The following is a 26,679-nucleotide window of genomic DNA, read 5'->3' as shown; positions in this document are numbered from 1 at the left end:
GGGCTAGCTAACATGTCAAGGTATGCAAAAAGCAGGTTTGAGACATCCACTCAGGGTTTTTTTTTCTTCCTCTCATGGCCTAACCAGCTGCCAGCCTGCCAGCTTTGCAGTATGTAAACTGTGGAAAAGAGCACACAGCATCTTTGCCCTGACCCCAATATCATCAGTAGTGTCGGCTAAGTGGAAATGACGATCATTTAACAATTCTTTAGATTAGAATAGGTTTCCAGTTTATCCACCCAAACTCCATCAATAAATAGATATCAAGAAAAAACTGGCAAACACTCACTGGTTCCACCTTGTCAAGCTAGCTTTATGTGATATCATAGTAAACTTTTTTACTTTTAGGGAGTTCTGGACTGTTGGTCGAGTAAAAAAATTTATCTGAATAGATCTCCTTGGGCGGCGAGAAAATTACAACAGACGTTTCTTTTAAATTATAGACGACATCTTTGACAACAAATAGATTGAGCAAATAAAAAAAGCAGATTTATTGATAATAAAAATGATTAATAAACAATATACATTGATCAATGATCTAACGCAATATACTTTAACAGCCCTGCCAGGCACCTTAGGGGGGCTCAATTATTTGAAAAAAAATATATAATCACGATTATTTAGGTCAATATTGAAATCCCGAAAATCTAACACGATTACTCGACATCTGGAAAGATGTTGCAATTATTGAACTTAAACAGTGGGAAAAGTTAAATAAATTAACAGCAAAAAAACAAAACAAAAAACACATACAACTGTGAAATTTGCCTTATACTTTTCCTAATTAGAACACAAGAGAAAATAGGAGTTTACTTGCAAAACGTATGAGCCTAATCCCTGTTTTTCTCAATTATTCTGTTTTATGGTCATTGGGAGCCGAAATCATAATCACGATTACATTTTGATTAATTGCACAGCCCTAGCACTTGTAAAGGCTTCAATGGGTTTCTTTCTCTGTCACAGGTGCATGTATGAGGTGCATTTTTTAGTTTTCAGATAGCGATGTTATACTGACTCACTTGACACTAAATGTTTATTTCTCATGTGGACAGGATGTTAGGAACACCTTTCGGCATATGCAGTCTAGTAAATCACCACCAATGGATGGAAACCAGCAATCGTTGACATAATACACAGCAATCAGTGAGAGAAATAGAGAATAGGTCAACAAAAAGCCACCAGATTGTATTTGTATCTATTTGAACTATTAACTCTAACTGTAAATTCAACAAGTCTTTTAAAACTATCACAGCTGCACAGTATATGAACATAAACACCAACAGTTAACTCGGAGCAGTCAGTCACTGTATAACCCAACCAGACATGTTCCTAAAATCAATTTTTAAGCTTTACATTTTTTAAAGCAGGCAGGTTTCAGTCAAATGTGGCTGATTCCAAACAACTGCACATTAGTGACACATTATAAGCTGAAGAGGGATTGTGCAGCCACCTTCCTTTTTGCTTTTTACATATCAGACCTCCAACTTTACATTAGGTATGCCATCATAAGATTTACTGCAGTTATGACTCTACTTTTACAAAATGCATCGGTGACGTCAGGGTATACTGGTTGTTGCAATTATGTGTAAACTACACACACATTTGGATTTACTGGTGGCATTTTTCCGATATAGAGGGAAAATATCAATCAGCATGCTCTTGACTAGACGCAGTGTCAAACTCCTTCATTGCTGCAGATTCTGGCAGCAGTCATGTGGTTTGCTGACAGAAATAACATTAAGGTGTTATGTAAAGGTTTTGAAATCAGTTAGAAATCGGATTTGCGCAGCTGGAGTGCGACACATCCTTGGAAATCTGATCAAACCTTTTGGAAATCAGATTAAACGGTCTTAAATGAGATCAGCAAAAATCTGTTTCCTTGTGGATATTTCCCATGACTATTTGATTTAAAAAAAATCATATCCAATGACCCCAGCGGGCATACATCACACCTAAATCAGAGAGCATTGACAATTGGTGCGAGAAGATTTATCTGTAGCTGTGTCGGGAAGGCAAAGGAGCTGATAGTGGATTTGTTACAAAGCGAGAGGCCACTGAGACCTGTCAATATCCACAACGAGGAGGTGGAGATGAGGCGGCCCTCAAGTACGGGGGATGCATATCAACAACAACTACCTGGACAGAGACAGCAGAACAATTTCACAAGCGAAAGGCTTGAGTTTCATTCTGGACGAAGCTCCGCTCTGTAACAGACTAGACTGCATGTTCCAGCAAGTAGCTGGTGGCAGTTTGCATCCTTCACTGATTCAATGCAAAGAGATCCTTGTTAAAGAGCTGAGCTGCCTGGAGATAGTCAGTGAAGAGAGGCTGCAGACTAAACCAGAATCTTTCAAACAACATCCCTCCCCTCTCATGCAGTGGGATGAAAGTTGCTGCAGCCGATGCATCATCCCATTAAAGTGCAACATGAGAGGTCTTAGGTGCCGTTTTGTGCCAACAGCCATCAGACTGGAAAATATTTCTCGCCCAAATGGCCTCTGGCTCAGGCAACCAAGAGGGTGCAGAAACAGAGAGCTACCGCTGTCTTTAAAAAACTACCCTGGGTAGCTTTGAGCAGTGTGACACTATGTACATGTTCTCCTACTTGTTTCTGATTATCTACGTTATGCATTTCTAGCATCCAGCATATTTCTTAAGGATGTTGTTGGATTAAAGCTTCTCCTGAGGGATCACCAAGCTGTCAGACGAGCTGGGGAATTTGTTTTCCGTCCAGAGAAACCTGGTCTGTTCCAGGCTCTCTCAGTCGGCCACACCTGGTGCACCCACAATGGGAGCCACCGTTGGGCTTTGTTACCAGGGTTAGCCTCTCAATTCAGAGGGACAGTGGTCTCTCTCTTGGATGAAATGTTTTCAACTTACTTTTGAGCAAATGTAGGAATACTCTAATTGTCCTACTTTCAGATAGTTAAATGAGAAGATACATACCACTGTCATACGTGTTCCTTGCCTAGCTCTGTCCAAAAGGTAACAAAATGAGTCAGCCTGTACCTCTAAAGCTTACTAATAAACATGGTATATCTTGTTTGGTTGTTCTGTGCAGAAACATGGACAAATGTTGAAGTTCAACACTTATTGGTGTCACCGATGGTTGCCTGGAAACAACATGGTGATGACCAGACTTCAGGAAGTCACTGGTCTTGCACATTACCCCCACACGCACCTGGTCTAAAGCACTTTATTACCTTTAGAAAGAGCTAGGCCAGCTGTTTTATCCCCTTACCAGTCATTATGCTAAGCTAACCTGTGGCTTACTGCAGTGCCATCATTTCTTTTTGATAATCTTTTGGGCATTTTAGGCCTTTAATTGACAGGACAACTGAAGACATGAAAGGGGAGAGAGAGTGGGAATAACATGCAGCAAAGGGCCACAGGACGGAGACGAACAAGGGCCCGCCGCATCAAGAAATAAACCTCTATATATGGCCGCCCGCTCTACCAACTGAGCTATCTGGGAACCCCTGTAGCATATTTAATGTAAATAGAAGAGTGGTATCGATCTTCTCATCTAACTCTCGCCAAAAAAGCCTAGAAACGTTCAAACACGCATACTATCCTTAAAACAACACTTGGAGCTGCTATAAGAGTTCATACAGATGGACCTGACAGTCAGTCTGGATCAAAAGGTCAAAGTATGCCAAGATTAAAACTAAACTACGAGATGAAATTAACTTATATACTGTACATATTATATTATACTTTATATTAAACATGGAGAGTCTGTGGATATCAACAGGGCATGTTGGCCAAGCTCCTGATGAGTAAATGTGCAGTTTATAGCTCTCAATAAGAGAGAAGCTCCACACATTCAACAACAAACAGAAGGCACTGACCCATTTACTGCCTCAAAATTACTCAGAGAAACATTATTAAAGCAATTGTTTTAAAAGATTTTAGCACCATAATCTAAAAAATCCCAACACAATTTACTAAAGTCTCAACTTAGTTTTGACATTTCATTTCTCATTTAGCTTTATTGCTTGTTGCAAATGAGCCTGAAAGACTTAAGCCTATAAAGGGTACACTTACCTCTTTCAGTATTTGGAACTCCTAGATTAATGGTTGGTATTGAAGGATCAGCATGGTCGCTGTAGTACTCTAAAGAGAAGGCATCCTTTTCCCAAGTCTTCTTTATCACAGGAACTGGAGTAAAGGGGAAACAAATCAATAGTGTTTACTAGGTTTCACAACATGCAGACCTCTGGTTCAGTGCAAAATGGACTTCCATGAGAAAATAATTACGTGATATTTCATTGCAATACATGGTTTCTCTCATGTCTGTTTTTGATACAACATTCTATTAAAGAGGTTTCTTAATAAAAGAAAAAGCAGAGTCAAGCTAGAAAATACATTGAAAATACAGAGGAAAAAAAGATTGAATGTTATGCTTCTTTGATCTTCCCACCCTGCTGAATGTTCAAGCTTGCAAATAAGCAGAAATATCAGACCTTATATAGTAGAGGGAAAAAGCTCTTTACCAAGATGATCTGTAGATTTTTTGTTTGTATATACTGTGTGTGTATATACATACTTGTATTCATGCATTTCCCGAATGATTTGTATATGCGACTGGAAGACGTTTGCTAAATAAGTTTGTGGTGTCTTGTTTGGCAAGACACAGAAATAAAATTAAACTAACTAAGTAGTATGCAAATGCCTTAGATAAGTTTGGAGTGTACAAACCTTTTTGTCATTTGGGAATTCCAGTTTGAATACATTTTAAAAACCGTAAAAAGGGAATTTCAGTATTTTTTAACCTGGACCATCTTATCTAGTGAATTTGTGTCCAAGTGACTAATGAGAACAATTTTTTTTGAAATTGGTCCAATATTGGATGAGAGCCCTGCAGCCAGCTGCCACGAACCAAGCTGAAATGTAATCCTAATGGGCAAATACGCAGCGTCAATAGCCGTACGGTAAAAGTGCAGTGTTCCCACCAACAGGCTCAGATTATTATTATCATTAATAAGTGTCTGACTACATTATGAGAAGACAGCAGTGTGGATAGCTAGTGAGAGAGCTGGAGTTCTGGGGAGTTTGTTGTTTTGGAGTACACAAAGTGTAGCTTTGTGTTATCTAAAAAGATTTTAAATTACACATTTTGGAATTGTGCCAACAGCACAGCTTTTGAGTCTGAAGTTGAGGCTGGCTGTGCTAGCATACAGCTAGAAATGCATCCTAACAAAGGCCATACACTGCGTGTGTAAGTTACACATTAAAGCACGGCAGGATAACAGCAACTTCTTTCTTTAGTTTAATAATGTAGTCAGACACTTATAACAATCTGAGCCCGTCAGTGGCAAAAACAAGCACTTTTGGTTATTGGACATTAGCGGTCGTGGCTGTCGATGGGATTATATGGCAGCCCAGTTTGCAGCTGCTGGCTGTGGGTCTCACTCAATACTGGGCCGTCGCAAACCTTTGACATACTGTAAGATAACAACAACAACTGAAGGTTCTTTGTTTTTTGTGTTTTTATGTTTTCCTGTAGATTTGATTGGGATCTTACTGAGGCAATCTGGAGGTTTTGTGCTGGGTTTTGTGGTTGTCAAAGCGAGAGTGTACGCGGGTTGGGAAAGACAGAATACCCAAAAATCTGCAGCAGCAGCAGCAGCTCAGGGCTGTGTTCAACTCACATAAATCAACAAAAGTGAAGCAGAGTGACATATATAGCACTGAATGAATGAACTAAAAAACAAAAAGTTGAATTGCTGGCTTCTGAAGGCTCTGAGAAACTGACAACTGAGCTGATGAAATAGGCTCCAAATATCACACTGCTATTTTATATCACCACATTGAAATTATTACCCAAAGTAAACTAAAGTGCATCATGCAGGTCAGATGTTGATTGCCTGCTGTTATGTAGTCGACAATCGGTATGTCAAGGAGCAGTTTGAAAATAGACTGACAAGCACATATAGTACACATCTTAGAACAAAAACACAACCTACACATGCACATTTGTAATAAAATAAAACTTTATGTCAGACTTCTGGTTAAGTCACTGAATGGCATGATATACTGAGATGTAAAATGTCTTGGGAAATGACGGGCGAATGTACTTAGCATTTTAGTAAAAATGCACTATATGTATAATGAGTAATAGTTACTGTAAGACTAAATTACACTATATCACACTATCAAATATGCATGTCACAACCTTTACTGAATAGTGCTGTACATATGCTACTTAATGTAGCAGATGTACAGCACTATTCAGCTTTATACAGAACATATACTGTCCGTTATATGCTATTTGTTTTGCTTTATTTTATAATATATTCTGTCCCAAGAAGCAATTCAATTTCTGTCTTTTGCTTTGGTTTCCTTCTTTATTGTTTTGTGAATATCTCCCCTCTCATATCTCAGCGGTCCTATCCGTTAAAGGCGGAAATGCCCCCAAAAAACAAACTCTGGAAAACAAAACAAAAAAGTTTCTTATGTGCGGACTGTTTGACAGAATAAAACCCAACAGAACAAATCAAACCAAATCAAGGACAAGGGAACAATTTTTCACAATTTTCCTTTTTTGTGCATCAACTCTACACAGAGCCACACATAATGGAGACCTGTGTTTCCTATTTCTTTTGATGTTAGTTCAAGGTATTTTTACAACTGTTGCAATAGGAAAGTATCAAAAGATCTACCTTAGTAATGAAGGTTGAATCTTTCACGCTGTACCAGTAGAAGAACGTCTTTGAGCTACGATTTCCCAATGATTTAATAGCAGATAAAGATTATTCACCCAGTTTAATACTCTGATTTCTAAAGAGATGACTGCGCATTTTCATGCCCATATAATTGTTTTTGTACTGTATATAATCACTACAGATAAAGAAGATAAAAAGCCTCAACACTTAGTGACATTGTAATTAAATACGAGGCTCTTTCGTGTCTATTCCTTATTGAACTAAGCTAGCCTTTGATATATAAATCAAAAATACATTTTCCAGTCTACATTTAAAACTGATAATGGCAGCTTGCCGGAGAGAAATAGTAATTAAGGTAATTAGTGCAATCACTCTTGAGCGACACTCTTTGAATGTAGTGTATAATATGTCTGATCCCTCTGAAATAAATCGGCAATTTGATCTAATGACTGAACCCGCAACATTGTTATCAGGTTTAAAGAGAAGCAGATTTACTGTGGATAGCTTGACGTCAGGCAGAGCTTGCAAATAAATGGTTTTCCATCAGTAAATCATTTCTTAACATGTGCAGGATTGTTGCCTGATGGTGCATTTTAAGCGCCAAGGGGGGTACGCAATTATATTTTTCTTAGCCTCAATACTATCAAATCCTACAGAGCTCCGGAGGTGACATGGAGGAAAAAAATTAAAAATAACATGTTTTTTTTAAATTAAATTAAAAATACGTGTACTGGGACAACCACTTTTGTAAGATTTTGAATTTCTTTTCGCGAGATCTCCAGTTTTATTTGCAAGATCTGGACTTTGACATGGAAAAAAAAAAAAAAAAAAATTAAAATTAAAAATTACTGTTAAAAATGACTGACATGGAGGAAAAAAACAAAACAAAGAAGACCCCCCCCAAATAAAATAAAATACAATTTTTTTTCTCCTCCATGTCACCGTCTCCGTAAAATCCTTTCAGACGTAATGGTGACATGATTTAGTGAAAGATTTTATCATAATAATGTTGGAAAGCTCTAATACAGTCACACATGTCAAAGGTAAACAAATCCATTAAACAGGACAAAAGCTTGTGCCTTTTAAAGAGAAGTATCTCTAGCAAATTCTGTAAGAGCCTCAGTGTCACTTACCTCTTTCACTGTGAAACTTCCTACACGTTTTCACAGCTACAAATATATCTTCTTTATTCACAGGCTCCCCCTTTGATGAAAATAGGAGACATGAATTAAAAAAAATGCTCATATGAACATACCACGTTTCTCACATATGATAGAGACAGGATCTATTTTATATGCAACCAAATGGTTGAAATTGAGTTTTCATTCAGTGTCTAAGTGGTCTGTTGAAGTTGTTATCGTTAAGTAAATTAATTAGATATTTCTGTAAACGGTCTGAGGTCATTTGGCCCTCTATTTGTCTTTGGCGCTCGCTATGAAACTAAAGACATACTGGCAGGCAGTTGATAACACTGCAGCATATTATGTAAAAGAAGAGTACGCTTGCAAAATGTAAAAGCGTTGGATATAATAGACAAGCAACAAGTGAGACTGGGAATTAAATGAAAGAGTATTAAATAGAAAATGAAACTTCTCTGTGGATCTCGGAACCCTTTGTCACCACACACGCATTCCCAAATATAAGAGACTGGATTGTGTGTGTTTTTTCACTTTTTTTCAAGCTCAAAACGGGCACACAGAAAGATTCACTAAATCAACAACGGACAGAATGCATTAAAAATCTACGCTACATTAAATATGCTATTGGCTATAGGGCCGCATGATATGAGGAAAATATCTAATTGTGATTATCTTGGCTGCAATATGATTCACGACGTTGGAGGGAATGATCGTTTTTTTAATCATTTTTCTCATTTACAGAGAAAATTATTTTCATTGAAAGAAATTAAAATGATTATAGTGTGATTTTTGTGAGGTTCTTTACCAAATAAAGTTTTTTTCCTTTAGTCTGTAGGATATAATTTGTAGGCCCGGACGTCTCTGCACCACAGTATTTAATTCAGAATGGTTTGACACATTTTTGCTATTAGCAAAAACTGTGCCCACCCGCGATTTGGATATTGCACTAGTTCATATTGTGATTTTGATGCAACTGAGATTAATTGTACAGCCCTAATTGGCTGTTGCACAAACCACACACATTTGTAGACTGGATGAGATGTGCAGTAACAGTCTTGTGCCTTGAGAAACCCCAAGGGTCACATGGTAACCAAAAGCTGAACTTTTTACAATATTGTACAAGCTTATGATTATTTTCATTATTAATTTGTTAGGAATTGCTCACTTACACATGCAGCCGTTAAAAGAGAAGTTTTTATTTTTTTAATCCAATAATCACTCCCTATTTAGTTCTGTTTTTCATCTCTACCAACTCCTGAGGGAAATATCTGCCTCTTTAGATGCTAAACGCTCCACTGCAGTACGTTCACCAGCGAGTCGCTAACTTTGTCTGGGTGCTGAGCATATAGTTTACAGTAGGTTTTTAGAGCTTTTAAGCTGCAAACAGACGCCTGTGTGATATAGTGAGAGCAGTCAGAGTAAAGTTGTGGGTCGGACGGATAAACATTGAGTTGGAACTCGCTGTAAAGCTCCATAAAACCGAGGGGGGCTGCAGATTCATGTGATAACTCTCGATAGACATCACTACAAATGACCCACATTTGAGAATCTGGAACCTACAACAGCGCCTTATCCAATAATTACCACACTGAACGTATAAGCAAAAGGTGTTGAAGTTTCATTCCCATTATGGGCTTTACTGCTCAACGTCAGTTTCCTCATCAGACTTAATGGTCTCTTTTTGTCAGTTTTACTCAGTTTATCAAATTTGAACAGACCTTTGCCTCTGAGTTTGCATGCAGAGAGCAGCAACACCACAATAAGTTTATTGCCTAAAATAAAATGGGACATGCTTTGCTGCCGCGGCCACTTTATTGGTTGTCGTCATTCATCCTTGAATCTGCCTCGAGGCTCTTGACTCTTTGTTGACACTGCAGCCAAGTGCTGCTGTGGCTCCCCCACTTGGCAATTTGTCTTCCAAGTGTGGCCGATTACGATATGTCCCCTCTTGTTTTGTCTGAATGGAAACTTCTCCCTGAATACTTATTAAACCTGTGACCTTCATGTTTCTCCACTGACTGCTCCAGTCCTGTTCGCTGGTCAAATAAATACCATTTTATAGGATGGAGGATAGCGATTTCCATCGGGAGTTAAAAAATCTGACAATACACACATGTATCAGCCTCTAGATATATATAGATACATATGCACATGCAGTATGCGATTTGAATTACAAATCAAACACTCAGATGTTATTTCTTTCTGTCACAACTAAGAGGGAAGGGAGGAAAAAAAAAAGAAAAAAAATCAGAATTGGGACACTTTCTGCTGCCAGTTCTGTCATGCCAAATTCAACTCACCTCACCCACTTTTAACGAAGCTACAGTCACGTACACATCCGTGCACACCTCGGCTTTTCCAACAGTATTGATTGTTTTCGAGTGCCGTGGGGTGCCGGCTAAAGGATGGCTAACCCTTCAGATTGCCTCGCAAACCAAATGTTCTTTTAGCTTTCAGCTAGAGCAAACATCATACCAACAAAGCATTTTTATACAGTAAAAAAAAAAAACTTTAACAATAAACTCAAGTGCACCGGCAATCGTGATTAAAGCTGACTGAAATGGTTCTTTCTACAGGACACTGAAAGTTGTGACCTGACTGACTTTGTAACCCACTCAGCCAAACCCACTCACTGGCTCCCACTAAGATACGACACAACATCAAGTGTGGCCTCAAGATAGTTCCTGCAAGATTATTCCACTGCAAGAAACTGCCTGCCTCCTAGACATTGGTCCTAGACATACAACATATCCCTTTTCTGTATTATCTAGGGAATAAACTACACATGAGATCATTTACGAGCAATTATAATTTTGTAAACAATCCTTCATTAAACAATGAGAGATATTTGATGAATGGTTATATTTGCAGTATAATTTAGTTTATTTTATATAACCCAACACTTGAACTACATATTTTTACTACAAAGAAACAACACAGCCAGTTTATTCACAAGCAACAAATACCCTCTAAGACAATTCTGCTTTATTTTTAATTCATCACATAATATGTGTTCATGAAAAAAAATAATTCTGAGGAGCATGTGTGACAGAGGGATAACAAAAGAGGATAAAGGAGAATGATAAATTGAGAGCTGGTTAGCCACCAGCTGTGGACAACGTGAATTTGCATATGAATTTCAATTCCCTAGGTCCAGATAAGATTAAAGAAGAAAACAGACGAAGATTAGCCAAAAATATACAAATCAATATTGCCGATGGATTAACTTAAATTAAAAGAAAAGATGATGAAACTCCAGATAACGAGAAGACGCAAAAGGATGTTGCTTAGAAACATAAAGTATATGAGTATTTCTTTGCGGATGACTAAATTAAATTTAGCAAGCCAAAAAAATGACTCGTTTCTTGTAAGGTTAATGCACAATGTTCTACTGAATGGTGCATAAAGGCAAGACGGTATGTAACGTTCAAGGCCGTACTGCACCGTCCGTGAAATACTGGTGCTGCTTCGATGCCGCCGTGGGCTCGAAGGCTGACACACAAGTAACGTACATCATCACAGAGCTGCCAACGTCTCACAGCGAAGCGCCATCCGCTTCATGTCGTTTAATTTATTTCCCCTTACCATTCCCTGTGAATTGAGGACAATCCAATCGATCTGCACACAGAGCAGATACTCACACACAGAGGGGGCTCGGTGCTCAGAGTGGTGGCACAGTGGCGGGTCTGGGGAGAGTCCTCCGGCTCTGTGCACAGCTCAGGAACAGGAGTGAGATGAGGACCGTTCCCATTGTCCCAGATATACAAGGCTACCTGTAATCACAATCAGAGTCAGAAAAAGGTTGCAAACATAACTAAACAAAGTTGTTTTTTTAGCTTAGTTTACCTTAACTGAACAGCTTTGGAGTCATTGGAATGGTTATACGACTTTATTTCGAGGTTGAATGGTGGTTGTCTTGATTCCCCCTAGCGCCTGTGAGCGGAAAAAACACCCTTGCAACTTTCGGCTGGCAAATTGCCAGATATCAGTGTCAGGAAGTATCACGGGATATCAGGTCTTGCGATATAACGAACTGGTTCACGGCACTGTACACATACGCCCACCCAGGAACCGGCTAACAAGGTAGCGATGGAGTTTTTCACACTATCGTCATGGCTGATCCGCCAAAAAAGAAGCAGAAAGCTAGGAAAGCATTGTTGGAGGAACTGATAAAGAGGAAAAAGCAGACTGACCGAGGGTCAGACACAAGTAACCATTGGAGCTGCCAAATATCTATTCTGAAGCTGTGGGGGGGGGGGGGGGGGCTCTCAGCTCTCAAGCAAAAAGCAACAAAAACTGCATAGCGCCCCGTTAAATATGAATAAAACGGCTTCAAACTCAAGATGAGATGCCATCTGTCAGACATAAATGCTTTATCATAAACCTAACAGAAGAGATGTGGAATGTTTCTGTCTTTTCATGTAGTGAATACAACAATTTTGCTCTCACAGCAAATTTTATATTCAAGATGACTTACAGAAGGGATGACAGAGAGGGAGGAACGGAGCTGGTGAATGTTACTGTACCCTTTTCTAAAAGAAGACTAGAGAACTATTCTACAGGGTAAGATCCAGATGTTACAGTAAAAGAATACGTAATGAGGACAGTGCAATCAGTGTCTGAATATTGGCAACTGTATCAAAGAATAAGGAACTACAGAAACTGGAAACTGATGTTTTGCCGTCTTACAGCCTGGAGCTAATCTACTGACAGTGAACTGAATTGGCACTGAGGATTTATGTAATATTTGTCTGTAGTTTTGCAAGTGTTTCTCAGTTTTACATGCATGAGGTTGCATGTGCACGTTTTGGATGTGCATTTATAGTGTTTGACAGCTCATTTATCTGCAAACTATATAACTTTATATAATTTAAAATAACTTAAATTTCCATAATTCCATTTGAAAATGCAGCAGAATTTAAAATTCCATTGCATCCGTGTTTTGTTATATGTTTTTTTACATAAAGATTGTACATTTTTTTAATTGAAAGTGTTGGACTGCACCCATGCCACCGCTATGTGAACCACCTTTTCCAGACTCAGCCTGATCAGTCTGATGCTGTGTTTACTCAACGAAATCCCTAGATGCCTTCCTGACTGAATTTCAGTGATAAAAACAAGAACCTCAATGCGCACCATGACAATTCTCCAAAGTAATGAGATTTCACTGTGAGGATAGATGGATTTCACGCCTCGCTCTTTTTGTGCAAATAAATTACAGTAGGTCGGTGTTGGCTTGAGTGTGAGAAATGAGAAAATTGTTAGAAAATGGCTGAAAACCAACAGCCTGGCCATCACTTCCCAAACACAACAGGTCCGGACGTAAGCTTGTGATGTGCCTTGCATATTATCTCACCTCATGTTTCAGGTCAATGGTGAAGTCAGATTTAAGTGGCTCATTTCTCACTTTGTCTGCAAGCCTAAAATGACAAATCAGAGACTTTTAATAGAAAGTACAAAATACACAGTAACCTTTCAAAAAAATACCACTGCGCTGAATAACTCAGTTCTGCAGACACAATGACAGTCACTGCACATACTCACCGAAGTACAAGGGGGGTGCTTACGGCCCAAGCAGCAACGAAGTCTGGATATTTAAAGATGGAAGGATTCTCTGCAAACGCGTAGTGATGGATGATGGTGGACTCCTCATCATGGAGGGGCTTACCAAGAAACCACTCCTGATGAATAGGAAGTACGTGACAGGATGTCAGCTGAAGTGCAAGGTTACTTCTCTTCACTTCTTTTACACATTTCATCATTAACATATTGAGCTTTCTAATTTGGGAGTTTTCACACCACACTTGCCAGAAAACCTTTGAAATTCTTGCCGGGGACTAAGTTTGTCACTGGCTGTGAAGAATAATGAGATTTCTTGATAGAACAAAGTTCAAGAGATACCAGACATTAAAGCTACAAAGACTCCTACTATAATTCTTGAAATATCTGGAGTAAAAGAATCTTATGTTATTGTATATATTATACAGAAAAGTGTGTACATTTGCCTTATTTGAGAGTTAGAGGAGAAGATAAATTCTAGTCTCATGTCTGTACAGTAAATATAAAGTGGGATTTATGGTCCTGCGGAAGCTACATGCACAGCTTTCGCCCTTTCCTATGTAAGTGGCCTGAAGCTCATACTTGTGCGTTGGTGTGTGCGTCAATGTCTTTAAGAGAATAGCAGAGCCAGTGGTGTGTGTGTGTGTGTGTGTGTGTGTGTGTGTGTGTGTGTTGTGTGTGTGTGTGTGTGTGTGTGTGTGTGTGTGTGTGTGTGTGTGTGTGTGTGTGGGTGTTAGGCCTGGTGCAATCCGCTATATATCGTCTTAAATATTGGATATAATAATACATGTTGTCTTTGTTGTTTTCTGATCTTACCCGACTTGCTAGCCGTTTTAGCTACTTAGTCATTTTAAACATTACTGGTAACTTTTCCCTCTGTTAATATTTTGTAAAAGCACCGGTAATCAAACCCACAATATCAAAATTGATGTATTTGGTCAAAAATATTAATATTGTGTAAAGTGATATTTGATTTTTTTATCCATTTCGCCCAGCTTAAGTGTGTGTTTGTGTGTGTGTTTGTGTGTGTGTGTGTGTGTGTGGTAGAGCGAGCGAGAGACTGACGGTGATTCTCTTCGGAGAGAGTAGCGACTCTAGAGTCATAGTGAGAGAAACAAAGTGGTGAGGGTGGTGTCAGTGTTTCCACCATGTTGACTTTGTAGTGGCGGCCAAGCCACGGCCAAAGTATCAGAAGTAGTAAGTAGTTGCGGTTGCCTTTTAAATAAACATGCCAACATAATGCCTGTTGCACTTTTTGCTTTAAAATGTATGTAATGACGTTAGCTCATGTAGTCATTCTGCTAACACAACATAATAATTCAAGACACTGATGTGGTTGCCAAGTTTATTAGATACATCTAGCAACAACAGTTTAATACAACAACCCCACTATAAATAAAGGCTGTAATGTCACTTCATTCAACTTGATCACTGTTCAGGCTGTAGTTTATGGCGCTGTTAAATTGTACTACTGTTATACTGAGAGGTGTTTTTGTCTTGCTTATCACAATACGTAGCTAGCCCCACTGTCCTGTAACAACTGCAAGAGAAGTCTTGGTTTTAGGGCAAGTTGTAATGAATCAAATCATAAGTTGTTCCCATTGTTTTCTCCTACTCCGCCGGATAAGGTCGTGGATACCCACAAAATAATGAGTTCCATCTCTGAATTGAAAGTGAAATACAATACACGGTCAAAATAGTCCAAGATGACAATAAACAAGGATTCCATTCATTGTTGTGCAAACCTCAGCCTTTGCTGATAACAAATACATTATTTTTTCCAGTAGGCTTTACATCACACTGTAATTATCATCATTTTTGGCCCAGTTCTGTTTTTGTCCATAACGATGGGCCAGTTGTTTGGATTATTTCATAAATTCATAAGCAAACAAATTATTGAAGGAGAATCTATTTTGCTAAGCTTTATTAAGAAAAAAATCTTTTCATTACAACTTCAATGTAGGATGTTTTTAACTGCAGTGTTTATCCAACATTTATATTCAACCTACCCCACCGACCCATATACAAGGAAAATAATTTCATGAGTGGAGAGACGGAGCTTAAATTAGGTTTACGGCAGACTGGACTGACATGTCTGACAGGTGAGCCCAGTGCAGCTGCAGCGGAGCTGGAGCCAAACCGATACTGGATCTGCTAATTGAAGCGATGATCAAGCTGCAGCTCCAAACAGGGAGCTTTGGTCTCGCTGATGAATTTGGCATAGACAGACAGAGCAATGTAAAGTCAGAGAGCAAGAGATGGAGGTTTGGAGGGAATGTAGCATACTTACTTTATTCTTGTCAAATTTTGTAAGGACTTGAACCAGCTTAGTCATCTTCACATTTGTTTCCTCCTCCAGAAATACAATCCAGGATGAGTTTTTCCCAAAGGACTGTGACAAGCTGAGGACACATATAAAGTAAAGTATCATCAAAACTAGAGTTAAACAATCAAACAACAATAAATGTAACTTTGCCATGCAAAGACAAACTCTACACTAAACTGTTATGTTTCTTATTTCAGTTCATTCTGAGGAACTATCTAACTGAGGCTCCTGACCCAGTCAGATCAAGGCAGCCACAGTTTCTCTAATGGGCAGAAAGACAAAAACAAAAACACAGATTTATTTTTAGGGAGGGCGGCTCTGTAATGATTTGGTGTGCTTTTGGTGATCTGTGTCCTAAATCTTTATGATGGAGGAAGAAAACAGATTCAGATGTTATTCCGAATCTCCAATACAAACAATTATCAAACACATATTGGATTTTTAAGAAGGCCCAAGCATGTAGACGACCAAAAAGCATTATCATGCCGTTTCAACCACTGGATTACTACAGCAAAGGCCTTATTGCTGCATGTATAGACACATTAGGTTGGCATTCATCATAATGTGAGGCAATCAATCCCAGTTATTGTCTTGGAAATAGCTTCTCAGCAATCTTTAGCCTTAAAACATAGCTAAAATGTCCCCAAAACAAAAATATAACTTCTAAAATCTCAACTGAAGGAAGACACAATGTTTCTGACATGCTGTCCATATATTGAACCCATACAACTTTTATGACAGGCTTATTCAATCCTGAGCATTCAGGGATACTTACTAAGGCAGCAGAGGAAGGATACTCCAATCTCCCTGGTTATCTGATAAACTGTGGAGAAGCAAAACCACCGGTGGCTTCTGAAAGAAAACAGCACACAGACCAGACATACTGTTTAGACATAACGTTTGTTAACTGTGCACCATCTACACAAGGCAAAAGACAGTAACAGCTACTTTTCTGCAATGAAGGACCCAAGGGTTGCCTGCTATTTAGAGAGAGACTATTCTGTAACTGGGACATGCATGGTCCAGAACTGGCTCATCACCGGTGACCTTCCACACTTACGTAAAAGGACCATGCAAGTTTTTCAGCCCATTTAATACAAATCACATACTTATACTCTGCATTGAAACTAACCATTTTGCAATCCAGGCAGGTGTGTTTGACATTTTTTCAAATATATTTGTCTACCAGTCTATGCAACCAAGCAGTTTACATGTCTGTAAGATATGAATATCTATTAGCAGACTGCTAAAATATGCTTGAGTTGTCTAATCCATCTCAGTGAATATCAAGTGTGGCGTTATATTTGTTAATCTAAATTATCACTGCATGGAAATGCAATTTGACAAATCTGCGCTACTTGATGTCAAAAGCAATATAGTTAGCAGTAGTGTTGACAAAAATGAATACATATTACAAAGCTGCAAAAGTCCTGATAACACTGGGGATAGACTACATTCTTTCAATGTCAACAAATCCCATGAAACAATTACGCCTACAAGCATTGCCTGTGTTGCTACAGATCTCATTGTTGTCCAAAAGCAGATCGCTGTGCATTGACATGTTCCTTTGTTACCATGAGTCTGTCCGCCTTGCATCCCTACAGTAGATTAACGGTACAGTGCCAGGAAACTTCATTATCCCCTCCGACAGCAAACAACAATGAATGTTTCCGTAAATAGACTTTTATAAATGGAAGTGAACCTGTAATAATTATTGTCCATGTCAGTGAAAGTGGGTCCTGTCATTTTGTTCTATCCCGTCAGCGCAGCATATGTAGTTCGTGTGCAGAGAGTGGACTGTGATGTCAAACTCAAAGGTTGATTCATTTGGTGTAACGCTGCTGACCAGAGGGTGATGTATTCAAATGGTTTCATTCCCAACGTCGGTCCAGTCAGGCTTTATCAGGCACATATTGTCTGACCTTGGCTTTATTAGGTTTTTTGCTTTGTTTTGATCTTTCCATGAGATTGGTTAACATGGGGAAAATGTGGAATCATTTCAATCGTTACTTTGAAAAGGAGATCCAGCTTGTAAACACGCTGGTATTATCATCCTTTAATACCCTTGTTGCCTTCAGGGTTGCTGCTGTTGCTTGCCCAACTAAACAGCAAGCACAGCTAGACACAAATATCACCGGAAACAAGCACAGGATTTTTAAGGACGTGGCAGTGCATATGATCGCGTCCAATAAGAAGAATCGGTTTCAGTGACATTTTCTATAGCGAGGAATGACAGTAGGTGTGTGAGATTGTGTGAGAGAGCCAATGTTTTCACACTGCGGGGAGAGCAGAGCAGCGGAGCGTAAGAGCCTGCGGTTCATTACTGCATGGTCCACTCATCATGCAGGAAGTCGGGGGAACAGTCTCCTCGAGCCATTCTGTCTACGGGAGCCTGTTTGATTTAGGGGATGAGGCGCACACTGTTTACACTTATTAAACCCTATTAGTCAGTTAGCTCTCATCTAATATGAGTTTTATCTTAAAGCAAATAGTGCATGACACCATGTTTTATTAAACTGCTCTCCCTTGACGTTCACAACCACCGCAGCAATTAAAAAAAACGCCATCTAATAAGGCAATCTCCAAAACCAAAGCTTTTACTTAAAAGAGGAATTGACATTCCTGTGATGAAGGAGGTGTTCAATAAAGGGAGGCCGATTCTTTTATGCCTATTGTGTGCAAGATGCAGACTCCTCACAGATAAAAGCTGGTCCTCGTGTGTTGCGTGATTGCAACGAACAAACACTGATTGCTTGGTGACTTGAGAGAAGATGGGGTCACAGAGATCTGGTTGTAATGGAGGGACAGACAGTAAGCTATGCATCTACCCTAGGAAGGGCTAGAGGGAAGACAGGAGATAGCCACCTGTCAAAACCACTTCAGTGATGATTTGCAGTCAAAACTTGTGGTTGCCAATGAGGTGCCAAATCTCTGCCTGAAGACCAGGAATCCATTTTAAAATATTTCAATCCCAGTGGCTCCCTCAAATGCACACATTTTTGAGAAAATACAATGATACATGAGAAAGCATTTAGAAACACGGTGCATTTCCCCTTCTGCTGTTTAAGGTTTCTGAGTTTATCTCATTCTGTTGTACATGTGCGTCTCTGTGGATATGAGCATGGCTAAATGACAAAATACTGTATAAATGTAATGTGAATCCTCCCAGAAGGCAGAATGTCAGACTGTAGGAACCTGGGCTGTGAGCCGCCACATAGAATACACAAGTTCCTGTCTGTGAAATGTGGGGATATCAGGGACGTAGCACAACATTCTGGGCCCTGTTGAAAGGCCTTTTCTACGGGCCCCTCCCCGCATCAACCACTATTCATTCTAGCATTTTTGGGCCCTCCTCACATGAGAGGCCTGGGTATTCAGTCCCCTTTATCCCCGCAGTCCGACGCCCCTGAGGGATATCACAAACCTTCCAAAACCACTCAGACGAGGATAAAACCGAAATATCTGCTGAGGGTGAAAAAGGCTCGGAGACAAAAATACTGATAGTACATGGTTTCCGTCTTGGAAGGTAAGGAAAGGCAGCTTTATTTGTAGCACATTTCAGCAAGAGGGCAATTCATGCTTTACACAAAACAGTTACAAAAAATAAAAACAGATAAAACCAAAGAATAAGAGTTACAGTGCAGTATGAGAAAATAAACATTAAAAATGAACAACCATTTAAAGAAAGCACCATCAAAATGAAAGGTCTTCAGCCTTGATTTAAAAAGACTGAGAGTTACAACGGATCTGCAATTTTCTGGGGTTTGTTCCAGATATGAGGAGCATAAAAACTGATCACTGCTCCCCCTGTTTAGTTCTGATTCTGGACCTGTCCCAGATGACCTGAGAGGTCTGGGTGGTTAAAATGTGTAGTGGCAGATCAGATATGTATTTGGCCCTAAACCGTTTAGTGATTTATGAACTAGCAAATGAATCAATCTTTGAGAAACAGGAAGCCAGTGTAAAGACATCAGAACTGGAGTGATGTGATCCAGTCTCTTGGTCTTAGTGAGGACTCAGAGGAGCAGCAGCGTTTTCTGAATCAGCTGCAGCTGTCTGATTGATTTTTAGGGAGACCTGTAATACATCGTTACAGTAATAGAGTCTACTGAAGATGAAAGCGTGGACAAGTTCTTCCAAATCCTGTTGACACATAAGTCCTTTAACCCTTGATGTTTAAGGTGGTAATAGGCTAACTTGTAATTGTCTTAATGTGTCCATGAGTACGCTTTGACTGTTTCTTTTAACATTGTTGTTGAAGCTGAGCGCAGACTTTTAATCGTTCCTCTTTGCTCCAAAAACACCACCTCAGTTTTTCCTTCATTTCATTTCAGAAGTTCTGACCCATCCAGCCAGTGCTTGGATTATACATATACTTATCACTGACGTGGTCTAATTGCACATATTTAGCCACACTTAGTCAGCCTTAAGTCATTTCAAAACACGTAGTGTTACAATGGTCTAAACTAAAACTCATTTGTTTAGGCTGGCTTTTAATACCTAGTAGTGGGTGTGACAATTTCACTCTCCTGTTTCTTTGTAACCTTTTCCAATTTTACTGTGTTATATGCTTCATTTTTTTAATTGTATGATGTGTTGTTTTGTACTTGGTTCCTGATGTAAATCACTTGCCATAAAGTGCTATATAAACCCATTTTGATTGAATGTTTTTTACCACAATACTTGCCATATTTTTATTTGCTTTGTGACCTGAAGAAAAGACACAGTTAACCAAAACCTGAACCTTGTGTCTCGAGTAGGACTGAAAATCTAAAGTTATTTCAGCTCCCTCATGTATCCGTAGTCAGATTAGATTTCAAGATATTTTCAACACATGCCAAGGTTTCCATGGCAATGCACTACAATTATTGTACATCAACATGCTTAACAGCTACAACTAAGCAATCCCCTGTAATATTTGGCTTTGACCTTTTTCGTTTAGTATCCCACGAACACCCTCTAAGCAGAATTATAAGCGTGTGTGTGAAAATGCCTCGAGGTGGGTGTGAAATGGTGGATGGCTGGTTTAACTCGTGTTTGGCATGAGAAGTTGGGGGTGGTAGTATTTAAGATGGAACTAGAGAGTAAGATTTGATTTGCTTTGTTTTCTTTCTTTGCTGCATTTGTATTTTGGGAAATCAAGCACCAACACTATGCCACAAATCAGACAAACTTTCACATGACCGAGCTGGCATTCACTAATCTAGTTTAGTTTGAAAGCTACTCTGCTGGGACTTTTAACTATATTCACAACTGAAAAGACAGTTATGGTTCAGTTCTGTATGCTTTTAGCAGGATATCAATGAAATCACTGAGCTTTTTCAATGAAATGTTCTTGCTGTAGATCAATGATTGTCTAAAAGTGCATGACAGGACATTTCTAACATGCTTTCATAACTCTGCCCTCGCTTGAACGGCAAAAGAAAATATCAAGCAGATGATTTCTTTGATCTCTCTGTATATTTGGTAAAAAAAAAATCATTGGGCATATATGTTAAAATTACACTTGAAATGAAAAAAACAATGGATATTGTGAAATGGGGATTTGAAATCAAAATGGGAATAGAAAATCTTAAATGTCAATGCAAAAATTAAAAGCTCAAATGCAAAAGCTTAACAAGGGACCGTACTCAATATTCAGCACATTAATAAAGCAGAAAACAGCTTTTTGCCATGTAAAGATAGTGTGGAGTAATGGCATTCTGAGCAGAGAATAAAGTCACACTCCCTCTGTTTGTTGTAATCTCAGCTTCTCTGTTCTTTGTTTGATAGTCGATTTGGACGCACGTGCATGTTAGTGCATGTGGCTGTGAAAATGTTTGGTATTTCACGTTAGAGCCCGACCGATAAAGGATTTTTAAGACCGATAGAAATATTTTGTTAAATCTGATATTCCGATATATGCCAATATCTACTGTATATAATATTTTTTAAAATGCAGAAACGCAGAACAAAACTGGAATTTTTTTCAATATTCATTTATCAGAATCTTTCATTTGTCATTAAAATGATTCTGATAAGTGAATATTACTAAAAAAACTGCTATTATAAATAGCGATACCGATAGTTCGGGAAATTACTAATATTGGCTGATATATCGTTCAGGCTCTATTTCACGCATTGGGGAGAGCCGTATGGAAGCTCCCAGCCCACTGTACTTTCTCAGTATTTAGAGGACACCCCTTTTTAATTGTAGTGTGACAGAAAAGGAATAATAAAAAAACGTATAGAGCTGCGGCTCAGGAGGTAGAGTGGGTTGTCCTGTAATCAGCAGTTCGAATCCTCGGCCCCGTCTGTCCACATGTCTAACTGTCCTTAATACTGAACCCCAATTTGCTCCAGATGGAAAACCAGAAGCTCGCATGGCAGCTCTGCCACCATAGGTGAATGAAAATGTGTGAAAATGGGTGAATAAGAGGAAAAATTGCAATGCCTTTGTCCAGTGAGGTTTGCTACCTGCCAAATAATGCAGTACATTTACCATGCAAGAAAATTGAAAGGGAAATTAAGCCAAAATGAAAGTTATTGTTTCTCCATTTTCATCCCTCTCTTTTGTAATTTCTCTTTCCTGAAATTTTAGTATCTTTTCTTTTATTTCAATAAATTCTCTCTCAGGACGCTTCAGCCTTGATGGAGGTACAACATGTGCTCTCTGAGTGCGTTTTATGTTCACCTGAGGCTGAAGGCATTCTCCCTCTGATTCTGTGAAGATAACTCATTTTGATCACAAGTCTTTCAGTCTTATATCTCTCTGAAAAGCTGTCAAGCATTTATTGCCACCGCTGAGAAGTTGCTGATTAAAATTCTCTCAGGACGTGGCCTTAGTATGTGTAATTACACGCAGAACAGAGGAGTAAAACCAGCCAAACATCTCTGAGATCATAAATGCAAACACAACATGATGACGTATTCATAAATTCTGTCTCCTCTTATAAAAGTTGAAGTCCATTAGTGTAACTGGATCTATTCCTGACTACTTCTTATCCAATGGCACAAACTGATGCCACTATTCATTACAGGAAACATGAAACAATCTTTCCAAATTGTGGACACAACTTGACATATCAGATTTAAACAACACATTTTGGACTTTGTATTGCTGAAAGACAGAGTAAAGGATTTCGGGGTTGTTAAATATAAAGAGACAGAACAGACAACAGGGTGTCCAGTACTTTCCAAGAGCATGGTATTTAAATGCTGTGGCAAAATTAGTATTTTTCTAACCAAAACAACAGCATAAACTAAATAAAAAACTCACTGTGATTATTAATATGTTATTTTAAGTGTAGATAAAAAAAAGGTATTCTATGTGACATCCAGCAATGGAGGAACAAAGACAACAATACAAAGCCACAGAAATATAAAGCCAGATATGGGATCTAAATTGGTCTCCTCAAAATCCTTCATCTTACTGTGATATTGTCACTAGTGATTTGACCAAAGGGAATATAAGTGTGTATTACACCATATTTCATCTGGCCGTGTGAAGACACTCAGAATTGCTGAAAATTGGCATTTTGACCTGTAAATGTGCTCAGTGTCCTCCTTTAACAGAATTCTGATGTGCCTTGTGATATTGTACAAATTACATTACATACTGAGCTGATGTCCCGGGAGGGGAAAAAATATAGCCGTTTCTTTCCTTGAGCCTTTTTTTTTGTATAGAATATCTGAATTACAATCAGGAATCACAATAATCAGATGAACAAATGCGTTTGGATGGTCATCACTTCTTATATCTACAAGAGGCCAGACATGGCAGGTTGATTTGTTAAGAAACGCATCATCTATCCAAACATCAAAGCTGCACAAATATCCGGATCTCCTAAATACATCAAATTATAAGGAAGCACATGATCTGCTGACACAAGGAACTAAGAATGTTGCATATTTCAAAGTACACTTTCATATTTCAGACTTAAGAGGTTTAATACAGCATGAATATTATTTTTACTATCATTCAATATTTAAAACTATGAGTATTGTGTAATAGTGTAACAAACGGCAAAAACTTTTTCTGGCTCTATGTAGTGAATTCATGTTACAGTTATGTGTACTTGTACTAAAGGTTACAGCTTACAACAAGTCACATACAGACGTTCCTTTTACTGCTAATAATGATCGTTACCTAGAAATGTTTTGGAAATATGTGAGCTTTCATGTGCTTTTCCTATTCCAAAATAAGAGTGTGTGTGCAGGAGTGAAAGGTGCGTTGAGTCTTACCTTTGTGAGACTGTGTGCCTGCTTCAGGAGGTCTACTTTCCGTCTTTCTGCCTGCCTCACATGGAAGGAGTTGCTTTGACTCTGGATGACAAAAACTATCTCCCGCAGGTCTGGAGGAAAACAAAGGACAGATATGGGAGACAGCTCACAAACTGTGAAAAAAGGATCATGGCGATCAATGACCTTCTGAGAGAGGGACAAGGGACCACGGTTTAAATAACTGGCACACCCCAGACTGTGTTACTTAATAAAAGATTAGCAGCCAGAAGATTCTCCTCTGCGTATCACCCAAAAGGTTGACACAGCCCAGCTGTTCTTCTTGCTGAGCAACACGGCTCTTTGACAGTGAAACTCAGTAATAACACTGCATGTTGATGCCACTGTTAACAGGGAGCCACTTGTTAAATATGTCAGTTCAAAAACTGCAATACAGGCTACTTCAATGTAGGGCTACAAGATGAACTGGAGTTGCGATAATATTGCGATACTTTAAAAGGAGATGTTTTAATCGCAAAGGCTGTAATTACACTCTGGTCCTGTGATGCGCGAGAGTAAAGCAGTCTGCAGAGAAAGCATCAGTTTGGCATGCTACGCCGTGGCTTGACCTCAACAGAGCCTTACACTGCGGAAACTTTAGCGTGAAAAAGGTTAGTCAATTGAGTGGGACTGTTTTTAAAAAAAGGAAATGCAGCATCAGGTATTGTGCAAAAACTGCCTTGCTAACTACTCAGCACTAACACGTACAAAATAACGACATTAAAATCGCAATAATTCAAATTATTATTAAATTAGTTTCTAAAATCATTCAGCCCTTCTTCAATGCCGACAACATGTTTAGATGCAATCTTTGTCACTGACCCGGCTTGCTGCAGTTCCTCTTCATGTGAAATCCATTTACTGTACACGGCAGTAACAGTGACACAGCTCAATGAAGAATGACACTGGTGCACATAAAGCTTGTGGCTCTCACGACCAGTACAATCAAAACTAGACCAGAGGACGAGAGGGGGAGGGAATAAAAAAAAGAAAAGAAAATCTGTCATTTTGTCTTTGGCTTCGTACAATTACTTTGACAACTCCTAAATTCTGTAAGCTGTCCCTCACATCAACCTGAAGTCTGCAGCAGCTGGCTGAAATGACTGACAACAAAAAGGCTTTTCACAAGATTTAGAGCTGAGAGGTGGGAGCCAATATCCAGGTGTGAAGTAAGACAAACAGCAGAGGAGATGTCAGAGTGTTTCCGCTATGACAGGCAGCTCAGAAACCCGGGGGGTTGTGTATGCTTCCTTCTGAATTTGAGCTTAAACAAACTTCACAGGCATTGTGCCAAATAATTCCCACTTGCTTTAGACATTTTAATTAGCTACTTAAGTATGTGTACGGAATAGAGTCATAAGAGTATACAATGTCATAAATTAGGATTTCCAGAAGGTGTTTTTTTACATGAAGTGTTGCTAAATATGCTGACTAAGGGTATTTTAATGTTTCAAAACATAAATAAGTAGCAGCCACTGCTGACAGGTCTATAATAATCCCAGTGGAATAGTGTAAAAGCAATACAATGAAAAAGGGGAAGGGCGAGTGCTGACAATGGCAGGATTAGATGGATCGCCTCCTCCTCAATTACACTACTTGAACCGATTCCCACCCTGGACTCAGAATATTTAGCAGCGGGGTCAGGGGTAGACACTATGTCAAAGTGCAGCATCGGTGTCAGATCTTCTTAATTAAGTGTCGGTGGGTGTGTCGCTCCTATTGCTCAGCTCATAACAAAGATCCCATTGATCCTGGAGCCCTGAGAGAGAGGGAGGGGGATTTACTTGCTAAATCTCAGCATGTCCATCTCCCAACAGATCTAACCTCCGCCGAGAGCGAAGCTTAAGGAGCGAATATCTCTACACCACCTCTAAATGTCCTTCTGCTGAATTTGTTAAATGAAGGAGAGTGTGTGAACGTGTGTGTGCATCTGGTTTCACATAAAGCAGTGCATTTCAAAGCCCCAGGTGAGGTAACAGCCTCCCGATACTGCACAGTACAGCAATAACACCAGCTGCATGACACCACAGCAAAATCAGATAAGAAGTTGGCAATCCCTCATTGTGCAGATAATGCATACCCCCAATGCCCAAGAAAAAGAGAATGAGGGGTAAAAAAAAGAAACTAATTAAGACTGAATTCACTGGCCTCGTCTCCACACTAATGGGTTTCGATTAATCATCAAGCAACAGGGAGAAAAGGAAAAAAATCCTGTCATAATGTCCTTCTTCCTTCACCTCCATAACTCCTGTGTCCTTCTCCTATCAGGTAAAAATCACCTTTGTGCACTCCCTTGACACTCATGGCAGCCCATGCAAGATTACCATTGGGCAATCAATACGTCTACCTGTACTTAATTATAGGGCCAACACTGTTTGTGCCAAGGATGCCACAAAACACTTTTTACTGAATAGGTGAGATAGCATCACACAGCGTAGGATTGTGTGAGTTATTGACGGTGAGCTTTTGCTTTGGGATTGTTTGTTCTTCTTCAGTTTTTGGACCCAGCACAGCGCTGTGAAACTAGCGATAGACCAATTTTAACGTCCGGCCGATATATCGGCCAATATTTGCGTTTTTACGCGGCTTCTGCGTTGCCGAAGTTATTGCCCTGCATTATTTCCAGACAGGCGTCCACAGGCAGCTCTGTGTTGCTGGAGACGCTGCAGTTCACGTGCAGACCATGCACTGCCCCCCACCACTAACACCAGGCAGTTTTAAATTACAA

General features: G+C 39.3%; 1 protein-coding gene across 1 annotated transcript; it reads right to left on the bottom strand.

Moving 5' to 3' along the window:
• Window positions 1–4,047: 4,047 nt before the first annotated feature.
• LOC116674515 (beta-1,3-glucosyltransferase) lies at window positions 4,048–24,135 on the bottom strand (the record flags this gene model as incomplete). Its single annotated transcript, XM_032506946.1, has 8 exons — window positions 4,048–4,161; window positions 7,802–7,871; window positions 11,449–11,580; window positions 13,164–13,227; window positions 13,352–13,488; window positions 15,657–15,768; window positions 16,468–16,544; window positions 23,916–24,135. Coding segments are annotated over 8 exons (926 nt in total), but the record flags the coding sequence as incomplete, so codon positions are not given.
• Window positions 24,136–26,679: the final 2,544 nt, after the last annotated feature.

This window comes from Etheostoma spectabile, unplaced genomic scaffold (genome assembly GCF_008692095.1).
Source record: "Etheostoma spectabile isolate EspeVRDwgs_2016 unplaced genomic scaffold, UIUC_Espe_1.0 scaffold00000518, whole genome shotgun sequence".
In the NCBI taxonomy this organism is placed as follows: domain Eukaryota; kingdom Metazoa; phylum Chordata; class Actinopteri; order Perciformes; family Percidae; genus Etheostoma; species Etheostoma spectabile.
The sequence above is the reverse complement of the archived record's forward strand: the minus strand, read 5'-3'. Positions and strand labels throughout refer to the sequence as shown.